Source organism: Papio anubis, chromosome 6 (genome assembly GCF_008728515.1).
Source record: "Papio anubis isolate 15944 chromosome 6, Panubis1.0, whole genome shotgun sequence".
Lineage (NCBI taxonomy): Eukaryota > Metazoa > Chordata > Mammalia > Primates > Cercopithecidae > Papio > Papio anubis.
In genome coordinates, this window is record NC_044981.1 from 85,127,977 (window position 1) to 85,150,143 (window position 22,167).

Genomic DNA, 22,167 nt, shown 5'->3' on the forward strand with positions numbered 1-22,167 from the left:
CCTGCTCACCTCCTGCTGTGAGGCATGTTCCTAACAGGTCATGGACTGGAACCAGTCTGCGACCCAGGGGTCGGGGACACCTGTTTTGCAGGACACAACAGCTGGTGAGGTTTATTTTGCTTCAATGCATGACCATTATTTGTATCACAAGAGCAAATGTCAGGGTTGAAGGTGCAAAGGACCATCAGTTCTAAATTACCAGGGTTTCCCACAGCAAATTCTGGGACTCTGACCCACCTGTTTTTCTCAGAGTGGACTAACTTCCCATCTTCAGGCATAGGTAATCCACCTCTAGTACCGACAATGTTATGACTGTGATGTTGTCAGAGCAGCACACATTTGCAAAACCCATGACCTGCTCTCAGGAAGCCTTCCTTGACTCCATAGGTGCCCATGGAGACTCGCCCGAGGGAGCAGAACTTGGCAGCTTTTAATTTCAGTTTTCCCATCTGGCGGTCGGGTGCACTTCTTGAAGCTTGGATCTTGGCAGCACAGCCCTGCCCTGCCCAGACACCATGCGCATGCACTCGTTACAGCCTCGCTGACAGCTCAGACCGTCCCTGCTCTGCTCTAGTGACTTTCTCTCACCTCTGAGTCCAGTGTTTGCTCATGGCCACTCGATCTGCCCACCATTTGATCTCTTTTCTCTTTACGTTAAAACCTAAGACACAACTATGAAATACACTTTTAGAATACACCTTTTAAACTCTACAGTCATGCGTGGCATAACCATGTTTTGGTCAATGATGGAACGAATATATGACAGTGGTTCCGTAAGATTGCAAACCCTATTTTTACCACACCTTTTCTATGTTAAGATACACAAATACTTACCCTGGTGTTACAATTGCCTACCATATCCAGTACAGTTACATGCTGCACCAGTTTGCAGCCTAGGAGCATATAGTCTAGGTGTGTCATAGGCTTTCCCATCTGGGTTGGTGCGGCACACCCTGATGTTCTCACAATATGAAATTGTGTAAGGATGCATTTCTCAGAACGTACCCCCTCACTAGCTGATGTGGGACTGTGTGGTTTCCTCAACCACAATTCTACACATCTTTCCTTGCAACTCATTGCATCTTGGTGTTGGTTTAATGTTCTTTCTCATTTACTTTCATTTAGTTTTTAAAAAATTAAGCCTTTTTTTGGATATAATTGCAGATTTACATGCAATTGCAAGAAATGATACCCATCACCCAGTTTTCTCCCGTGGTAACATCCTGCATGGTGATAGCACAATATCAAAACCGAGAAATTGGGCTTAAAGCCTTTTATCTACTCTCACAGGCACTAGGGATTTTTAAAATTCAGAGTTTAGGAATCACATGAATATTATCAAATTTTAAAGATTCCTAATCAGATTAATCAGGTAGCAAGTAAGGGTCTAAGTCAGAGGAAGAGAAACGGCCTCTAGGAAAAAAGATTTCCTGAGGTTTCTCACTCTGTAATTTGGAACACAGGGATCAGAGAGAAAGAAAATCAGTTTACAATGCATAATGATATGTCTTTATTTCATCAACAGAAATGGTGTCTAGACAAAATTCAGTTAACACTAGCAATTCAATTGAGTGAAAACTTTTTTTGCACAATAGTGTATTTACAATGAGTAAATGAAGTTTCAATTCATTAATTCATAGCAATGCTTTTTTTCCCCAAAAGGTAAAAATTCTTAGTTACAGAGAATAAGCATCAACAGCCTTTCATTTTTACAATAAAAACCACAAGAAAAACCACAATCACTTAGAAAAAAATAAGGACAAGCCTAAGAACTAGTACAATAAAATGATGCATTGAATTAAGTTACATTAATCGCATAGAATCTGTGTAAAAAGTATGTAGAAAAACACCTGATGTAACCTGTTACAGTCATTGACCAGTTATGAGAGGTACAGAGGGTTATACAGGTAGATATGTGTGAAAACTGTCCGTATTGTTCAACCTGGGGAGGAAGAGAAGAGGGGCTGCGGCCCCTTGCATACACTGAGAAGACCCTGTTTTGAATATGGCCTCTGGAGTTTGTAAGGCATATATTAGAGGTGCACTTGCATCAGACTGGTTCTGGAACAAATTGTCACAGGCCCTCTTGGCCTCACTAGCAAAGGTGCTGCTTGCCTTGAATGGCTCACTGTGTCTAACAAGCACCTGAAGCTCCCAAACACATATGGAATCTTCCTGATCACTCACTAGAGGTGCCATGTCTTTATGTCAGAGCGTGAACAGGCATCCCAGGATTTGCACACACAAAATACATTGTTGGGACTTAAGGGGAGGTCACACTTCTGCCTCCAAACATGTTTTGGTAGAAGACTGAGCATCCATCTGTAGGAAAACCCCTTTGTCCAAGTCCCTTCACTCTTTCGCAACATATGCGTCTGATTATTCCCATGGGAGCGCTTGGCACTGAATGTGAGTCTACCTGAAATGAATGGTCTTGGTGCACTTCTGCTTCTAAGAAGGGCCAGTGTTTTATCTGAGGTCAATAAACTGGAATGAGAATGAAAGTCAGAGCTGTTTATCCATTGCTTGACAGCGATATGCATACACCATGTCACAACATTAAATCAAAGCTATGAAAGTTGGCCTCTGCAACCAAGTGGGTATTCTTCACAAAATGGCAGCATCGTTTTCATATTACATTTACAATGCACTGATATTCATTTGATAGAAATATCATCTCCCAGGGTGGAGTGTAGGAAAATACTATAAACTTACTTTTCTTTGCAAGTAATGTTTTTGCACCGTCAGTTGAATAATTTATCCTCAATCTGCCACAATAAGACTCTTCTATGTACAAATGCTATTTGCACACACTATTTGTGTACAAATATGTTCTGTTCTACAGCATCGGTTTTGGATGCTGGGGTCATGAGATGGCTCGGGCAGTACTATCAACATACACTTTCAACACACAATGCCTCGTGCACACAGACTTCCTGTATGAATACCAACTCCACAACAGGGCATTGTACTGTGGACTGGCTCACCAGAAATCGAACTTCCAACACAGTGTTCAATCTGGGGAAGAAACACTAACCCATGGTACAACGAACAGCTTTATTCTTAAAAAATAAAAACAAAAACAAAAAAACACCTTGTTCTTTAGTCTATTTACAGTCATTTGAGGACCAAACTTGATTCTTGCTCCTTTATGGATCTGAGACTCCTCCTAAACTGTAAGCAACAGTGGAGCAGTTTGAAGTCATTTCTAAAACAGCTCCTAGTTTAAATGGGGCATAATGTAGAGAAGTAGGTAGCCAAATAGGGACGTGAGAAAGCTTTGCAGGCAGCTCTTCCTCATTGTGAGAGGATTATGCTACTGCACAGGATGTCAAGCAGCTTCACGGGACAGGAGTTTTTGGTGTCTTAACAGGCTTATCATTTTCAAACCTTTGTTCCTTCTTTTTCTTCTTCTTTGATGGCAATCATAAAATATTAAAAGAGAAAATGTGGGTTTAGGCCTCTTGACAACAGCATTAAACTTCACACTGTGCACACTTCACTTTAGCCAGTCCTCTTATGAGTTCTGTCGCTGGTCCTGGCTCCTTTTGAAGGAGTAGTGGCAGTTGTCATACTAATCACTAGCCTTTTTTTTTTTTTACTTCCTTGGAAAAGCAATATAAGGATTACATCCTGAATTAGAGTGCATCTTAAAAGCAGCAAACCTTTAGAAAGACAGTTAATAAATTACTCGCACAACATACAGTTGCAGACGCACAGAGTCAGGTTTTCCACTGCAGCATCGCCTCTGACGCCTGAGTCATTGCTGGGAACTGAGAAGAGAAGTAGCAGGATGGCCTTGTAACTTTGTCAGCTTTTTTTTTTTTGAAATTTTTCTAACAGTTTTGTTCCAGAATCAGTATGTAATGAAGTTCAGTTTTAATCAAGGCACCCCCAGATAACACAGAGAAACAAACACATACAGCAAAGCACTCACCTGCCCAAAGCCTGACCAACTTGAAGAGAGGTTGCCTGGAGACACAAGCAGGACAAAGGCAGATCCAAGGGGAGGACTGGATTTAGGTGGGATGTTCATTAGTCTCAGGGTCATCTCCACTGGCTCTGCCCCAACAACCATTCCTACCCCAGCCATTTGGAGACCCAAGCAGGCATCCTCCTAAACAGCCTGTGGTTGGAGGGTCTCTTATTTTTGTAAAAGAGCCTTAAAAACAACCAAATGTCCCTGTACTGTGCAAATACTCTTCCTTGCTGTTCACTTGCTTTTTTTTTTCTTAAAAGGTGTGGGGTTGACCGATGGATCCCAGGGAAAAGAGACAGGCTGGGTTTTAAAATTCCACTTGAGGCCGTTTGGATTCTGGTCCCCAGCAAGTCCTCCCTTTGAATCAACCCAGAAATAATTTTGACAAGCACACAGTTCTGAATAGGAAAAGACACGCACACATCACATGAACAACTGCACGAAGCTAGTCACGGTTCATGGTGTATTATGAATGAGATAACTTGCTAGAAATCCCTACGAAACTGGAAGATGGTTTTTAGAGCAGTGTTTTTAACCAGTTCCCATGACAGAAGTTAGGTTGGGGGAAGAGGAAGAAAAGCGAGGCAGGGGTTGGTGGGAGGAGGGTGAGGTCTGAGTTAGGGTGGAGAGAAATAAAGAGACCCTGCCCCTCCTAGAAATGACTGCCAAACAGGTCTGGGCTACTGAACATAGAAACCTGGGGAAACGGATGGAATGTGGTCAAGACTACCAGTTGCACATGAGTTGTTACCAGGGTAAACCTCATGCCAAGAAGCTGGGTTGGACCTGGTTATGATACGAGCAGACAGTGTTCTTTTTCTAAAAGAGGAGGAGAGGTCACTTGGAAAGGCAACAATAGAGTTAAAAAGCAAAATACTGTCAGCTGACTCCACTATAACACACTCCTGTGAAGTACCACGTGATTCACATTGAGTTTATATTCTCGCTGTCACCAGTTTTCCACAAAGGCAAACCTCACGGTGAAGCACAGAACTGTCCTAGTAGGCCAAGAAATTCCAACAACCATAACAAAAACCAGCAGCTCCAACACAGAGCTTTATCAAGATCTGTTTCAGACAAGCACACACACACGCACACAAACACACACACACACACGAGAAAAAACAAAAACCCAGAGGCAGGTTTTAAAAGTGGAACTGTTTAAAAAGAGCCTTTTTTTTTTTTTATCCTACTGCATGAACTGACAAATTTCTGGCATTCATACATATTTAAACATTTAGTGCTAATATTTGTACAGAAAAAAGTTAATAATACTAAAACATATGTTACTATGATTTCACTGTTCGCCTACATCGTATACTAATTTCCCCTTTTACATGCAGCTTTAATATTGTCCAAACAATGGCACAAAGAAAGAAACAAAGTCAACCATCTATTCCCCACTGCCCACCACCCCGTCCCCACATCAAACCGTTCAGGACTCTCTTCCCCAGCCGGGCTGGAGTGGCCCTCGGGCTGCTCAGTGAGACCCAGACCCAAGGCCACTGGAGCGAGGGAGCTGATTCCTCCTCCTCTGGGGCACACCTTCCTGTAAACGTGGCTGGGGCCAACACGCCCCCAGAGCCAAGGGAAGCTGCTCTCTCTGGGTTGCAAGTCAACCAGTTTTGCAGCAAGAAGAGAAAATTATCATCAGGTGAGGGTAGGGTATATGTGTGATTCGGGAAGGGGACAGGGAGGGCTCCCGGTGATAGCTTGTCCAAAGCCTCAGAATGAAGTCTGCCTTCAGACAAGAGACTGGCAGAAAAACCTCAGAAGACAACTCCAAGCCTTTGGAGAAGGAAAGGAGAAAGAATGTGTCAGCCTGTGTCAGGGATGGATCGCAGATGCCAGGATGCCCTGCTCTCTCCCAACAGGGTGAAGGCAGGACCTTCGGGGCTGTGATTCAAATCCCCTCAGGCCAGATGTCCTGGGAGGCCGAGCCTGGGCAGGAAAGCCGGGGGCTGGTTGGCCCCGTCCTTCAGGGGGGCAGGTCCTACAGCACAACACTTCCAGAGCAAGCCGAGGCCTCAGGACGTGTTGAAATGAATGGGACTTACTCCCTGGGTGAAAACGTTCTAGCTTGATTTCTAGGAGCCAATGCCTGCTGAGTTCTGGTATAAAATCATGGATTCCTGTTTTTCTGATGTACTTTTGAGTGAGATGTCCAAACTCTCTCCCCACGTAGGAATCTGAACATCCAGCATCAACTCTGAACTCTCTATCTGCATTTAAACTTTGCTTAGGGAAAGGTGGGGAGGAGGTGAAATATAAAAATATTCAAGCAGATTATTGTCTACACATCCTAGGATGAATTCATTATTTGGCAAGATTGTTTTTCCTACATAATTATCACCTGAGTGCTTTTTAATTAGCTAAAATGTTTTACTTTTTAAACTAAAAGCAAAGAACATACAGTATACTTGAGTTATACTGAAGTTACAACTTCATTTAAGAAAATAGGTTTGACCCAAAACTCAGTGCAAGTGGCAAAGTTGACCATCACTGTACAGTATCTGCAAGGAAAAAAACAAAAAAACCAAAAACAAACAAACCTCCCCCCCTCCAACAAACAAAAAACAAACCCACAATACTCAAATGACACCACGTGGCGGTGCCAAAACCAAACCAAACGAAAAAGAAATCTGAACTAAAACCTTGGGAAAAAGCTTCCAACACTGAATTTTGTCCATAAATAAGCACAAATTGAAAATTGAACTGTGAAGCAAGAAAAATGACCATGTTAACAGTTACCAAACTAGTTCTAGCATCAGAGACAAAAGAAGAGGAATGTTGGAACCTGTTTCTAAATGAGAAATAAGTTTCCAGTTTTAGGATGAGAAAGTTGAGGCATGCAGGACTTTTGCATATGGATATATATATATATTTTATATATATATTATATATAATATGTACAGTCTAGCTATAAAACTTTGATGTGTATAGAAGCTGTCTTCAATGAAAAAAATTGAACATTCAGAAGAAATTCCTGAGATAGGGTTTGTGACATGGGCCACTGAGAAAAAAAATCCGTGGTTGGGGCCTAGAGGTGTTGTAGTCTATCCCTGTGAAGACTGAAATTGAGCCACAGACAGACAGTGTCATCACTGCTGTCTTTCCTTGCCTGGGCAAGGGGTAGCACCATTGTGAAGGTAACTATCTATCACTCCTGCTCGAGAAGAGGAGAGACTACTTCGGAACAGTATTGCTGCTAAGACCGCTGTAGTGTGCACCAAATGTGTTCTCGGTTTCTTCGGGACAGCAGATGAACAGTGCCACAGGCTGACTGAAGAATGCCTGGATGAGAGAGGTGTGCAGACCGGGAGGCAGAGCCGAGTCACTAGGTGTAATCTTTCCTGGGCTGTTCGTCAGTTGTACACTTATCAGTCATTTCCTGGCAGAAGTCCACGGTCACTGTTTGGCTCCTGGGTTCAAGAGGAGGTCCTCCTCTCTCTGAGAAGGTTCCGGGGTCAGTGCCTTCTAGCCTCCTCCCAGAGGTACAATTCTCGGAGGTGTTGCTGGGTGCCCAGGGGGGTCCGGGGGGAGCTGCGCCTGGCTCCAAGCAGCAGGGCACATTTTCCCCCACTGCACATTGGGAGGCTGCAATGTTCTGCTCAACACCCAAGGGCGCAGGGTTAATACTGGAGGCTGTGGGCAGGTCCATGGGTCTGAGGACAGGGCAATACCGATGCAGGGCCTGGATCTGCTCGGGACTCTGGATGTCTCGGCAGACTTCCTGGGAAAGGCAGGAGAAGTTGTCCAACAGTTCCCCCATGCATGCTTTCAGTTGATTCCTCTCTGACAACAGTTTCTCTTTCTCACACACCTGGACAGCAGACAAAAAAAGAGAAGGGTTGATCAAGCCTGAATTGGAGGACCGAAGGCCTCGTTTCAGGAGGTTTTCCAGCCTTTGTTTTGCATCCTCCATTATAATGTAACTCAAGAATGACTAGGTCAGGCTCTAGAAACTTAAAAGATACATATTCAGGGAGCCCAGACAGGGGCTTCTGCCGCACCTCCCATCTGAGCAGCCCATCCAGATGGGCTGCTGACGCCAACATCTTCCCCAGGACACCTCTTCAACTCTCTCCAAGGCCCAGGCAAACAACCGGCAAAATTGTCACCAATCAGAAAACTTCGGAGTCAATGTTTTGGTTTCCCAGAATTTGGGGTTTGTAGAGAGTTAAGTTAAAAACTCTCAGTCCCAATCTTGTGATTGAAAATCTCCCCCAAATGTATCAGGTTGCCATTTTTGAAAGGCAAAAATCTACCATTCCAACTACATGACATTTTGAAAAAAGCAAAACTATGGAGACAGTAAAAAGATCTGTGGTTGCCAGGGGTAAAGGGGGTTGAACAGGTGGAGCACAGAGGATTTGGGGGCAGTGAAAGCCTCTGTATGACACTATACTGGCGGGTCCATGTCATTATACATTTGTCCAAACCCACAGAATGTACAACACCGAGAGTGAGCTCTAACGTAAACTACGGACTTGGGTGATAATGATGTGTCAGTGTAGGTTCATTGACTAACATGTGTACACTTTGTGGGGGATGCTGACAGTGGGCGAGGCTGTGTGTGTGGGAACAGGAACATATGGGAACTCTCTGTATAGTGTGTTCACTTTCGCTGTGAACCTAAAACTGCTCCTAAAAAAGTAAGCCAGGCTGGGGTGTAGTGGCTCACACCTGTAATCCCAGCACTATGGGAGGCCAAGTTGTGTGGATCCCTTGAGCTCAGGAGTTTGAGACCAGCTTGGGCAACATGGCAAAACCCCTTCTCTACAAAAGATACAAAAATTAGCCAGGTGTGGTGGCGCACGCCTGTAGTTTCAGCTTCTTGGGAGGCTGAGGTGGGAGGATCACTTGTGCCCAGGTGGTGGAAGCTGCAGTGAGTGAGATGGTGTCACTTACCCTGGGTGACAGAGCGAGACCCTGTCTTCCCCCGCCAAAAAAAAAAGTGTATTAGAAAAAAAAACCCAAAAAAAGTCATCAGCAATTTCCTACGGTTGCCTAACATATGGAGTTTCATATAGAACCCAACATCACAGGCTCTCTGGCCTTGGTAGCAGAGCAGACTGAACAGGAGGGACCCTCTCTAGGACAGCTGGGGTATGTGCAATGGGTCTGGAGCAGCGATTCTCCCAGACTCGGGAAGGGAGAAGGAAGGATGGAGCCTGAACCCTTGCGTACTAGCCCAAAGTTCTGAGATGTTCTTCTCCTTAAACAAAATCCTACACATGCTTTTGTGTTCCTGAAATTCACCATCCCAACAGAGATGACTTCAGCAACAGACTGGAGACTAATTAAGGTTTTACCATCAACATTTGTGGGAAGGGGGCTGGGCGTGGTGGGTCATGCCTGTAATCCCAGCACTTTAGGAGGCTGAGGTGGGTGGATCACCTGAGGTCAGGAGTTTGAGACCAGCCTGGCAAACATGGTGAAACCCCGTATCTACTAAAAACATAAAAATTAGCTGGGTGTGTTGGGGCATGCTTGTAATCCCAGCTACTCAGGAGGCTGAGACATGAGAATTGCTTGAATCGGGAAGGTGGAGGTTGCAGCGAGACGATATCACACTACCGCACTCCAGTCTGGGCAACAGAGCGAGACTCCATCTCAAAAAAAAAAAAAAAAAAAGAAAAATTGCGTGAGGGTGAGGGGAGGAGATGGGGTTCCATGAGGTACACATAATGAAGTGGATGAAGAAAAGGGGCATCTGAAGCAGCATGAAGTCAGTTCTCACCAACCCTTTGCAAATGCAGGCAGGAGAAGAGGATGGGAGAGAAAATGAAGAGGAGAAAGGGAGGAGCAGGCATGCGACATGCACAAGGAACAGGTCTCTGACACGGGAACTGCATGTGCCATAACATGAACGCAATCTGGCAGGCGGCGTGGGCATGTGTGTTGGAAAGACAGATTTATACCAGGAAAGGGCACCTGCTAAAATATTTATAAATTTATCAAGAAAATACATTTTAAAAAGGAAAAATAAACAGATGTAGAAGTGCAACTTGAGAGAAATACATTATGCGAGTTTGCAACAGCTGAGTGGCGGGTGTGTGGGAGGCGACGTGGGAGTGGGGAGTGAGTGCAGGGCCTGCTGGGGACTGGGCAGGGAGGGACTGGGGAGAGGTGGAAGCTGCTCCATCCACCAACGCCATCCCTGCCAGGACACTGCATCCCCGCCACAGGGTGGCAGACAAGAAACAAAACACATCTGGGATGTCTCCTTGGGGAGAAAACTTGTATGGGTGGCTGTGCAACCTGGAGCTCTCCCCTTTTAGTACAGAAATCTGCAAAGTGAGGGGCAATACTGCTTGGGCGCTGGGAGAGGAACCCCGGGATCATTCTGCCACATTGCCCTGGCCAAAGCACTGACCCCTCCAGGCCTACTCATTTTTTAAATGTTCCAGGCCACTTTCTAGGGGGAAGAAAATGAGGTGCTGCGTGTGACAGCAGCAGGAAAGACAGTGTAACTCACGCCTCGGTTAAAACCATGAAGCTCTAAGTCACACACGCACACTGACGAGTGTGTTCTCATTCAGCACCGAAACACAACGCATTATTTAAGGGATGCCAAAAAGTGGTTGGAGAACTACATGATGCTCTTTTGGTTTTTTAGTTGAAAAATGCTGGCAAAGTGCTTTAGATATCTACCTGGTCTGTGGCTTGGATTTTATTTGTTCAGTATTACAACACTACACTAAGCAGAATGCGAATTACCAAAACCAGGCATTTCTCAAATGTGGGTGACTGAAGTTATTTTACTACCTTAAGAGGAGTGCAGGGCACTATGGCTCCTGTAGACTCACACCCAGTGGACTTAACTACCTAAGCCCAGCAAGCTTTCAGAAGACCCACACTCACCAGCAGGAACGTTGTCTCCTTATGTGATTTAAATTAAATTTTGTTGTTTAACAAAAGTAAACAATGTTAAAGAAATATTTGAAAGAAGAAACTCGTAATCCCCTGAACTGAAAAGTCACAATATCCAGCAAATTTTAGGGCAACAGACATTTTCTTGACCCCAGCAATGGGTCCAACACTGGATATTCAGAAATGATCAAGTCACTGTCTTTGTCCTTGAGGAACACGACAGTTGAGGGCTGGGGGCTGGGGAAACAGACATATGTGAAGATAACTCAAGAGTAAGTGATAAGCACTAAGCCAGAGGTCAGATCAGGGTTCCATGGGCAGGTGCCCAGCCTAACGGGGGGACTCAGGAAAGGGGCTTCCTAGAGACGTGATGCATAACCTGACTCATTCATTCAGAGATGGGGTCTTGCTATATTGCCCAGGCTAGTCTCAAACTTTTGGCCTTAAGTGATCCTCCTGCCTCAACCTCCCAAAGTACTGCAATTACAGGTGTGAGCCATGGTGCCCAGCCATGACCTGACTCTTAAAGAACAAAGGAGATAGAAAAAGTAGAGGAATGTCCAAGACAGAGAGGAAATGGTGTAGGCACAAGTGCAGAGATTGATTTTATCAGGGCTCAAGTCCTAGGAAGGGAGTGGATGGTGACACTGGAGAGGCAGCTACAGACTGAAACACAAAGGGCAGGAGAGGTCCTACTAAGAAGCTTGGACTTTCTTTGTTGGTGATGGGAGCTACTAAAGACAGATATTTTCCCTGGTTGGTGAGTATCAAAACAAAAAAAAAAAGAAAACACAAAACAACAACAACAACAACAACAACACCACAAAACCCTGAAGTCCAGGGCTATGTTGATAACATATATCCTGTGCTTTTCTAACATCTCATCCTTGCGCTTTGGTTCTCATCAGCTGGTGGCTCACCATGAGGCCAGAGGGTGCTGCAAACAGTCTGAGGAGCCACACTTAGATCATGACCACACCATGCAGCCTCCCTCTTCTTCAGCCTGACACAGACATGGCACCTGAGATGAGTTTCTGTTATTTGGTGGCAGAAAGGTAGAGCTGAAGGAGGTTGAGTTGGTTGCCTTCAAAGCTACAGTCAGGAGCCAGAGGTCACCTGGATTTACTTTCTGTAGCTTATGGCTGCTTATCAAGGAGAAGGGGTGGAGGCACATAGCTCTGAGTATATGGGCGAGCCTGGGAGACGGGAGTTTGTTTTCTGTGACAAAACACTCTCAGGCACAGGGATGGCTATGACAGCCACCTTGAGGCAGAATTGCAAAAGAAAGGGCCCTGGGGCTGCAAAGGATGCCAGGAGATCATCTCCTGAGCAACCGCCCCGCTGCAGGTAGGCGTCCTATCTCGAATCCATTCTCTTCTGTCAGGAGGCAGGAGAAAGCAGTGGTACAAGACATGATTTGGAATCAGACACCTGGGTTTGCATTCAAGTTCTACCAAGTACTGGGAAGTTACCCAACCCTTCTGCATTGCAGTTTCCTCCTCTGTGAATGGGGATAAAGGAGTGCCTAAGTCATAGCGTTAATGTGAGGATTAAATGGGATCATCCACAAAAACCGTTTAGAAGAATACCTGGTCCATAAATGCTCATAATTAACATCAGTTATTCATTTATGTTTTTGAGACAGGGTCTCACTCTATCACCCAGGCTGGAGTGCAGTGACGCAATCTCCACTCACTGCAACCCCTGCTCAAGTGATTATCCTGCCTCAGCCTCCTGAGTAGTTGGGATTACAGGCACACGCCACCATGCCCGGCTAACTTGTTGCATTTTTAGTAGAGACGGGGTTTCACCATGTTGGCCAGGCTGGTTTCAAACTCCTGACCTCAAGTGATCGACCTGCCTTGGCCTTTCAAAGTGCTAGGATTACAGGTGTGAGCCACCACGCCTGGCCAACATCAGTTATTTTCATGTTGGATGAAAAATAAAAAAGAACTACCTCTATATGAATAATGACTGAAGGATATAAAATATTGACACACTATTACACACACTATTGCACACACACACACACAGAACAGATGTAAAGCTATTACTTCTGTTGAGAAACTTGTTAAAAAATAAACCCAAACTTCCCCAAAGGATGACTCTTCTTTCTACTTTTCCAACTTTCTTTGCTGTTCCTTTACATTGGTCCTGGTCACTTCCGGTTGCTGATCACAATGGATGGGCCAACTCACCAATTTGCGGATTTCACATTCTAAATTCTGAATACAGTCCAGTTTCCTCTTGCGGCAGCGCTGGGCCGCGATGCGGTTCTTGCTGCGCCGTCGGACATCATGAATGAACTCTAACTGTTCTGAGGTTAGCTTGTGCATCTTAATCATCATCTGGAAATCGTTCCTTGGAAGATCTGTGATTTGATCTACAGGAAAAGGAAGTTTTACCTGAAACCAAGAATAACAGAAAATGATTATGGCAGCTGGATTTTAATTCTGGCAGGCGGAACATCAAAAACGATACAACCTCCTTTTTACGATGACCAAGTAATATGGAAACTACTGAAAGCAAGCAGTGATTACTTATTTCCTGTTTAAGGACAAATAAGATGTAATAATAACAGGATAATCAAAGAGAATAAGAACACACATATTGTAATGTTATTGTCTCTCAGATTTTTGAAGCAAATGGCATGAACAATATTGGAAAATGTTTCATTTTTCATTGATGAAGCACTTTTGTAAGAAAGATTCCAGTTAGTTGAAATGTACTTCCATAAGACCTACAGCCTAACTCAATAAAATGACAAGTTACAGGGAGATACCACATAAGTACATATCTAAAGCACCTGGATGAAGACAGCCCCACATATCCTGAAGATGCTGGAGACACAAAAAACCCAGTATGATTCTCAGTTACAATAGCATATGGGAGAGAGGAGAAGATAACTTGGATAGGCTTCACCAGCATATACTAGGAGTCAGAAGAACCAGACTTTCATCCTTCTCACCAGACCCGAGACCTCAGACTAGCTACTCCACCTCTCTGAGATTCAATTTCCTCATCTGAAAAACAGGGCATTTAAAAAAAGCCATACATTGCTATACAAGTGTTGGGCACTCTGGGACTTTATTTTCCAATGAAATGTTGACATTCCTTCATCAAAAGGTGAGATGCATTTTCCTGCCTTTTGACCAACAGAATGCAGCCGTAGTAATGGTGTACAGTTTCTGAGGCTAGGTCGAAAATTAGCTGCCATGCCTCGAGGACATTCAAGCAGCTCTGTGGAGAAGCCTATGTGGAGAGGGGCTGATGCCTCTAGCCAACAACCAGCATCACCTCGCCAGTCATGTGAACAAGCCACCTCGGAAAGATTCTCTAGCCCCAGTCAAATCTTCAGTTGAGTGTAGCTCCAGTCAACATCTGACTTCACTTTATTAGAGATCTTCAGCCAAAACTGCTCAGATGGGCCACTCCTGATTTCCTGATTCACATTCACATTTCTCACAGAACCTGTGAGAGGTGTTAAGTGATTACTATTGTTTTAGGTCATTAAGTTTTGGGGTGATTTATTATGCAACAATAGACGTTGGATGTAGGTACTTATCAGCAAAATTCCAATTCTTGACAAATCAAGGCAAGTAAGTATTATCTAAAGCGAGGACAGCAGTCTCCTGAAGGATGGGTTTGTATCATTACTATGTTGTTAAATGATTGCTTATATTTCTCTTTTTCTTTTTTTTTTTGAGACAGGGTCTTGCTCTGTTATCTAGGCTGGAGTGGTACGATCACAGCTCACTCTAGCCTTAACCTCCTGGGCTCAAGCAATCCTCTTGCCTTGGCCTCCCAAGTAGCTGGGACCACCATGCCCGGTTACTTTTTTTTTTTTTTTTGTAGAGATGAGATCTTGCACCAGAGGGGGCGGGGGGGAAGAGAGAGATTAGGTCTCGCTATGTTGCCCAGGCTGGTTTCAAACTCCTGGGCTCAAGTGATTCTCCCTCCTCAGCCTCCCAAAGTGTTGGTATTACAGGTGGGAACCACAGTTCCTGGCCTGAAATATTTTTCTTTTTTCTTTTGAGAGGGAGTCTCGGTGTGTCACCCACGCTGGAGTAGAGTGGCGCGATCTTGACTCACTGCAAACTCCACCTCCTTGGTTCAAACGATTCTCCTGCCTCACCTCCCGAGTAGCTGGGATTACAGGTGTGCACCACCATGCCCAGCTAATTTTTGTATTTTCAGTAGAGATGGGGTTTTGCCATATTGGCCAGGCTGGTCTTGAACTCCTGGTCTCAAGTGATCTGCCCGCCTTGGCCTCCCAAAATGCTGGGATTACAGGGGTGAACCACAGTGCCTGGCCTGAAATATTTAAGAATAGCAACCAGTGAAAAAGATTGCATGAAAGAGCTTCAAGTGCAGAAGGGGAGCAGCAAACCACTACTCTATCTCAAGAGCCTCCCTGGCACCCATGAGCTGACATAGGCTTGCACCTATGAGCGGTCTGTCACTCCCCTTCCTGAGGCTCTTGGGGATTCAGCAGCTTCTGGGTTCAGTCTGGTCCTGCTTCAGAAGCTCCTGGAATAAAAAGGTTGCGTGCTGCCAGGCTAAGAGATGTGTGGGTTAGCTCAGATTCTTGTTTACATGGGCGTCTGCTCTGGATGAGCCAGCAGATGGCACTACAAACCTAAACTTCCTTCAAGCGCTAGCCCAGCCCTGTCTAATACAAACAACACAAGCTACATTTGTGATTTTAAATTTTCCAGTAGCCACATTAAAAGAAGTAAAAAGAAACAGGTGAAATGAGTTTGAATACTGTATGTTATTTAACCCAATAGATAAAAATATCTCCAACATGTAGCTAATGTAATTATTAATAAGATGGTTTACAGTTTTTTTTGTGTGTGTGCTAAACTTCCCAAATCCAAAGCACATTTTATCCTTACAGCGCATCATAATTCAGACTAGCTGCTTTCAGGGGCTCTACAGCCACGTACAGCAAGTAGCAACTGGACAGTGGCACTCTAGGAGACAGAATAAATGGACTCAGTGAATCCCAGCAGCCAGAAAAACACACGGGTCTGGGCTGAACTGATCAAAATGCTCTTGGGTGAAGAAACTAACCCTCAATAGTGTTCAGATGCTGCAGGGTTAAGTCTGTGTTCTTCAAGGCAGTGAGGATGAAGACGTTTGATCCTGAGCCCAGGTTTCTTTGGTTGCATCATTTGCAGGCAGACACGAGTCCTGATTGCCGGCACATGTGGCTAGTCAATTCCCATGCACAAAGGCAAACGTATGAAATGATCATTTGACTTTTCTGTGGTTGGGTGCAAGCTCTTTGCCAGGTTCCATCACAGTTCCGAGCTTGTTCCGTGTGACATTTACTGAAGGTTCCCAGTGGGTGTTCTGATTCAACTTCCACCTGGTGAGCTCTGTCCCATGACACTCTGGTCCAAGAAAGCAAAATCGCAGTAGGGCCTATGACACCACCGTCGGCTTGGTCCTGTTCCAACTGCTAAAGACAGGCAGCCAGGACAAACAGCTCCTTGTAACGGGCTTGGGAAAGGCCTTCGTCCATGGGGCTGTGTTTGCACAGGGCTTCTAATGATATGAAAGAATGATTTCCCTTTAATACCCATTGGATAACAAACAGACACTCTGATCCTGCACGGTGTCTCCGGAACACAGAGGTCGGTCTGTTGGAGACGCGGATGTTCCAGTGCAGCAGAGGTGGTGGCGCTTTGTGGGCTTGTGGAGTTTTCCCTCTGCTGACAACAAAGCCATTCTGCTTCTGCTCTACATGTGTTTACTTACTCTCAGAAGGAAGATATCCCTAAGGTTCAGGCTACAGGGAAAGTCAAAAGGACGTCTATACCAAGAGCTACTGTATTTAAATCATCCAGACAGTGAATATAAAACACTAGGGGAATAGGAGGGAGGGTTGCCAGGAAAAATGAAAAATCAACAATGCTAGTTTCAAAGTCCTCGAGACAAAAGGCCATACAACACTTCAGCAGAGCTGCTGCAACACAACCTGCTTTTTAAAGAGGGTCAGAGGAAAAGGTAATAGTCAACTGTAGACTTTCTTCCAGGTGAAAAAAACACCCAACTCACTTGTTCCTCTTTACAAGTCTCGGTTCCCCCTCTAGCAAGGGAGGACTTATGTTCACTAACACACGGGGGTCTCTGAGGTGTTCTCGGACAGGCACGGGGGCGTGGGCAGTGGGGAGGACTTGACCACATCCATGTGTTGTTTCCTGAGTAGTAAGTTCCAAGTCAGGGACATCTTGTCTGCAAATAAGGAGCAGCCACTGACTCTTTGGTACCGTGGAGGACATGCCTCTCCCTGGCTCTCGGCACTCAAAACATTCCTCAAATGGGGCTGAGGAGTAAAAGGCGGCCAGCAGGTCTTGGAAAGTGAAAACACATCAAGAAGGTTGAGGCCCACCTCTTTTCCTTCTAGATAATTATTCCGAGCCAAACAGGCCCCGTCAGGCTTAACATCTTACTGACTGTCCCTCCACACTCACTCCTCCAGGATCTCACTTCGCAGCAGTGGCTTGGTTTCCTAAATAGTCCCAACACCCAGTGTGATGAGGTGAAGAGTCCTGGGAACTGTCGCTACCATCTCAGTCACTCACACACAGCTCCGGGCATGCAGGCTGCGTATAAGGGGAAGGGCAGGTGGGATTCACGGGCGCCACTCGTTAGCCAGGGGTCCACCACTTTGGTTCTCAGTAGAGACTCGGAGAATCAGGGCAGCCACTGAGTCAGCAGGCCAAGGGCCAATCAGGGCACCACAGGCCTGCGCCATTGTTGGCACAATAAGCTGATTTTATTCAGCCCAGCAGAGTGTTGACTCTTCTCCCCTCTGGAACGCAACAGGAGGAGCACGACTTGAGGTGGTTTTTAGCACGGTACCTGCCCTGTCCGGCTAAGCATGGCTACAGGAGTGTTAGTTCTTCTGGAGACTCCAGCTCTTTTTAATTTTTTTTTTTCTTTTAGAGACAGGATCTCATTCTGTTGCCCAGGCTGGTCTCAAACTCCTGGCCTCAAGCGATCTTCCTTCCTTAGCCTCCCAAACTGTTGGGATTATAGGCGTGAGCCATCACACCTGGCTAGGCTCCAGCCCCTGAGCAGTCAGTAAAATAGATGGTCCGTGCAGTGTGCCCAGGGATTCTCAGGTCCGCCTGTGATATCTGGACAATACATGGAACCTACATATGTCTCTCTGAACGCTGTCTGCACCGACGAGGCGGAGGGGAGACTGTAGGCTGGGCCCCGGGATGCCGGTGCTTCCTTCTCACCAAACAGAAATCGGCTGCATTATTTCTCTTCCCTGCCAACAGCCACGGCCATTCTTCAGCCTAAACCATCATCCCCTTCCTCCCCGTTAAAAGGAAACATTGAAAAATTATATAAGTATTATATAATTATATACATTATTCTCTAAGTATTATATAAAATTATGTATTATATAATATAGCTTCTTTCATAAAATATAGGACAAAAGAAGGGAAAAAAAATTCTCATCCCCAAATGATGACTCTCTCGCTCTGGTAGAGTTCCCCATGATCTTTGTTTTCTCTGTATCTTTTTTAGGAGTTGCAATCAAGTGGTGCTGTATCTATCTCACCCAACAAACATTTTGCTTGCCTAGTGTCTCTGGTTTGCTGGGTGAAGTTTACTGGAAAAGCAGGATGTAGCTGCAAATTTTGCAGAAAAAGCCAGAAACAAATATTTCCTCTAGAAATCTCAGTGGAAGACTAGTTTGTTAATATTTTTTTCCTATTTCATTTCTTGGTTTCATTACCTGATGTTGACTGAAAACTATAGAAGTAGGGTCACATTAGCATGATACCCTGAGGCACTGATGGTGTGGTCAGCTCTCCAAAGTCTTTAACACCCGTACTCTGAGGAGACCCTCGGATCCCAGGGAGATGTCGAGGGAGGAAGCAATATGCCCACTGGACAGATGATTCCAGTGCTGCTGGAACCAGGACAGCCAGCTCAGTGCTGGGCAGATGGCAATGACAAAATCTCCCCTCCCAGGTGAAAAAATGTGTCCCGCACAATTGTCCTTCCATGCTCTCTTCTCATGGTCCAGTTTCTAACACAAATACAGGACACCTAGGATTCAGTTGTGATACTTCAATTAATTAGCTGTGTGATCTCAGGCAAGTCTTCGTTCTGTCTGTCCTAAAGTTCTTGGAGGATCTAGGAGTCAAAGGGAGATAACGCCTGCCCTGCTTAGCGTATAGGGTTGCTGTGAAGAATACAACTGGATGACAGGTGGAAGTGCTTGGGAAAGTTTCAACTGCCTAATAGATACAAGGTATTATTATTTCTGTTTATCAGCTCTATTTATCTTTGTCACATGGTTTCATCTTACAGACATGTGCTTTGGAATTCCAGACTCTCACAATGTTCTAGACAACATAAAAACACTGTTTTAATTAGAAATATGGCTGATTTCTATGCTGCCCAGCAAGGTTTCTTTTTATTAAGCAGACCAATTACAGACACTTCTAAAAACATGCCCGATTCACCAAACCACAAAAATGATTGTACAAATTTTACATACAACATGTGTCTCAAAGTCAGCATTTGGGTGGGAAGAGTTAAGAGTCAGATGGCTCTTTTGTACCATTTCCATGTTTTCTCTGGACTTTATCTCTCTTCCCTTCTCTCTGTTTCCCGCCCCCTGCCTGCCCCCAACACACTCTCTTACCTCTCATACACTTTTATCCCTCTCAATGTAAAACATGTTAATAAAGCAAGTCCAATGAATCCATACTTTTGACTGTGCAAATAAACCCTCTGTGGTGCTTCTTTACTAAAATCTACAATTAAGTAGAAATGGTCCAGCTACAAAGCTGTCTTACTAAGAAGCTTACTACTTTGGAAAATGACTGTGATTTTCTATAATTTCCAACATTTAAAAACAAACCTATAAACCATAATGAGATAAACCATAACTACTTCACACCCACTAGAGGGCTTTAACAAAAAAGATGGGCAATAACAAGTGTTGGCAAGGATGCAGAGAAACTGGATCCCTGATACATTGTTGGTGGGAATTTGAAATGGTATAGCCAGCTTGGAAACAGTCTAGTAGCTCCTCAGAAGGTTAAATACAAAGTTATGTGATTCAGCAGTTCCACTCCTAGGAATATTACGAAAATAACTGAAAACAAGTCTTAAAAAACTTGTCTCAAATGCTCACAGCAGCATTATTTATAATAGCCCCAAAGTGGAAACAACCCAAATGGCCCTCAACCAGTGAACAACAAAATGTGGTATTGGTCAACAAAATGGATCAACATAATGGAATATTACTCAGCAATTAACAGGAACAAAGGACTAATACATGACAATATCTCTGGTGAGTACATCAATGGCAAGGGTAAACCTTCAAAGTATTATGCTAAAGTCAAAGAAGCTAGACACAGAAGGCTACATCTTGCAAGATTCTATTTATACAAATGCCCCAAACAGGTACATCCACAGAGACAGAAGGTAGATAACTGGTTGCCTGGGGTTGAGGGGAGTGGGCAATGAGGAATAACCACTAATGGGTACAGCATTTCCTTTTAGGGTGGTGAAAATGTTTTGGAATTATCACAGTGGTGATGGTTGTACAACACTGTGAATATATCAACAACCACTGAATTGTTCATCTTAGGGTGAATTTTATGGTATGCGAATTATGTCTTAATTTAAAAGATAAACCTACCTAAAATTCAAACATTACATACATACATAGAAACGAAACTTTCCCTACACTCCTCTTCAATGGTGCTCCCGGTTTTTTCTTATTCTCTATACTGATTTCATTTATAGGGTGTGCATATTTAGGAAACAAACTAGGACCTTGTGCATACTGTTTTGTGATTTTCACTTAATGTGATTTGTTCATTTTTTTTTTTTTTATTGGAAGAGAAAAATTCCCAACCTGACTTCCTAAGGAATATAGCAAATCCAGAAGTCATAAAAAAAGACTTATACCTTGACTACATAAAACTAAAAAAACTTTTATATGGGAAAAGGTACAATAAATAAAGAAGCAGACTAAGGGAATATCCAAGCAACATTTATGAGAAAGGGTTAATATTCCTAATATTGGGGAGTAAGATTCCTACATGTTGATTTAAACAACGCAAAAGAAAAAATGGGCAAAGAGGTGAACCAACAATTCACAGGAAATGAAATATCAATGTTCAATACACACAAAACAACATGTCAGCTTCATTAGTAGTCACCATTTTTGCCTATCAAATTGGCAAAAATTAAAAAGACTGGTGACAACTAGTATGGGCAAGAATAGGGGAAACTGGACATTCTAAGTTGTTGGATGAAATGTGAATTGCTACAACGTTTTGGGTAGGTCATTAGGTAGTGTTTAAAAAATGAGCACAACATTTAGCCCATCTATGAAACTAACCCACAAAAATAAAAGCACCACTACTAACAGTATGCTCACAAAATGTTTATTGCAGCCATGTTTATCAGAGGGAAAAACTGAAAGCAACTGAAATGTCCACTGGTAAGGGACAGCTGAATGAACTACGATTTACAAGAACCAGAGACACTAGAGAAACATGTCTTGGCCCTATGTGATTGACCTACAGCCATGTGGATGGTAGACAGCTATGTGAAAAAAGGAAGCTGCTAACTCTACAATATAATGCCATTAAAATAAAACCCAAACCCATAGAGAGGTGAATATATATTTGTATATTATTGCAGGCAAAGAGAGAGCCTGTGAAATTTGGTGTGTTTGGGGCTGGGTACGCTATGTTCTAGAATTTAAAAAAGAGTGTCATTTTAAGAAGCTGATTATTGATAAAGGATAATACTGTGCTAATTTGATCTTTCTCAAAGCTAGGGAACAGTTAAAAAGGATGGGAGAAGCCAATGATTGTGAGATGGAAGGGCTGCTTAACATGGTATAACTACAACATCTCACATAATATAAGGTATGTGAACACTTTTCTTTTGATCTAACATTTTGGCTCCCTACAGGGGTGGAAGAAGAGAGATTGGGAAAATGCACGTGAAGTATTAGACTGGTGTCTGGCAAGGGGTGGAAACTCCTGTCTTCACTTCTGACTCTGGTGTCTCCTTGGGGTTCACTTGAAAGAGAAGGCACCTGGATCTCATAGGAGAGCAGGGCAGAATCAGCCCAGCAGATGCTGGCTTCTTCTGATCAGTTCAGGAAAACAAGTTTTGACTTGTGGAGAAGGATCTGCCTTGAGCACTATTACTGGGGATAATACTTCAACCAGGGTCAAAGTAACTCCCTAAAGCAGGTTATCAACTCCTTGAGCAGCAGTCACGGCAAGTCCCTGAGACAGTTC

At 44.1% G+C, this 22,167-nt stretch overlaps 1 protein-coding gene across 12 annotated transcripts in view; it reads right to left on the reverse strand.

The window, feature by feature from the left end:
• Positions 1–1,486: 1,486 nt before the first annotated feature.
• The window catches only part of BACH2 (BTB domain and CNC homolog 2), a 367,956-nt gene continuing 347,275 nt past the window's right edge, over positions 1,487–22,167 (reverse strand). For 10 of the 12 annotated variants that reach the window (XM_017958115.3, XM_017958112.3, XM_021936802.2 and 7 more), the window contains 2 exons: positions 13,054–13,260; positions 7,317–7,802 (listed from right to left, as the gene is read on the reverse strand). In XM_017958115.3, the coding sequence (XP_017813604.1) occupies positions 7,317–7,802; positions 13,054–13,260 (693 nt within the window). Of the gene's footprint in view, positions 7,803–13,053; positions 13,261–22,167 lie in introns of all 12 variants that reach the window. The other 2 variants (XM_017958111.3, XM_017958118.3) reach the window with 2 other exon arrangements.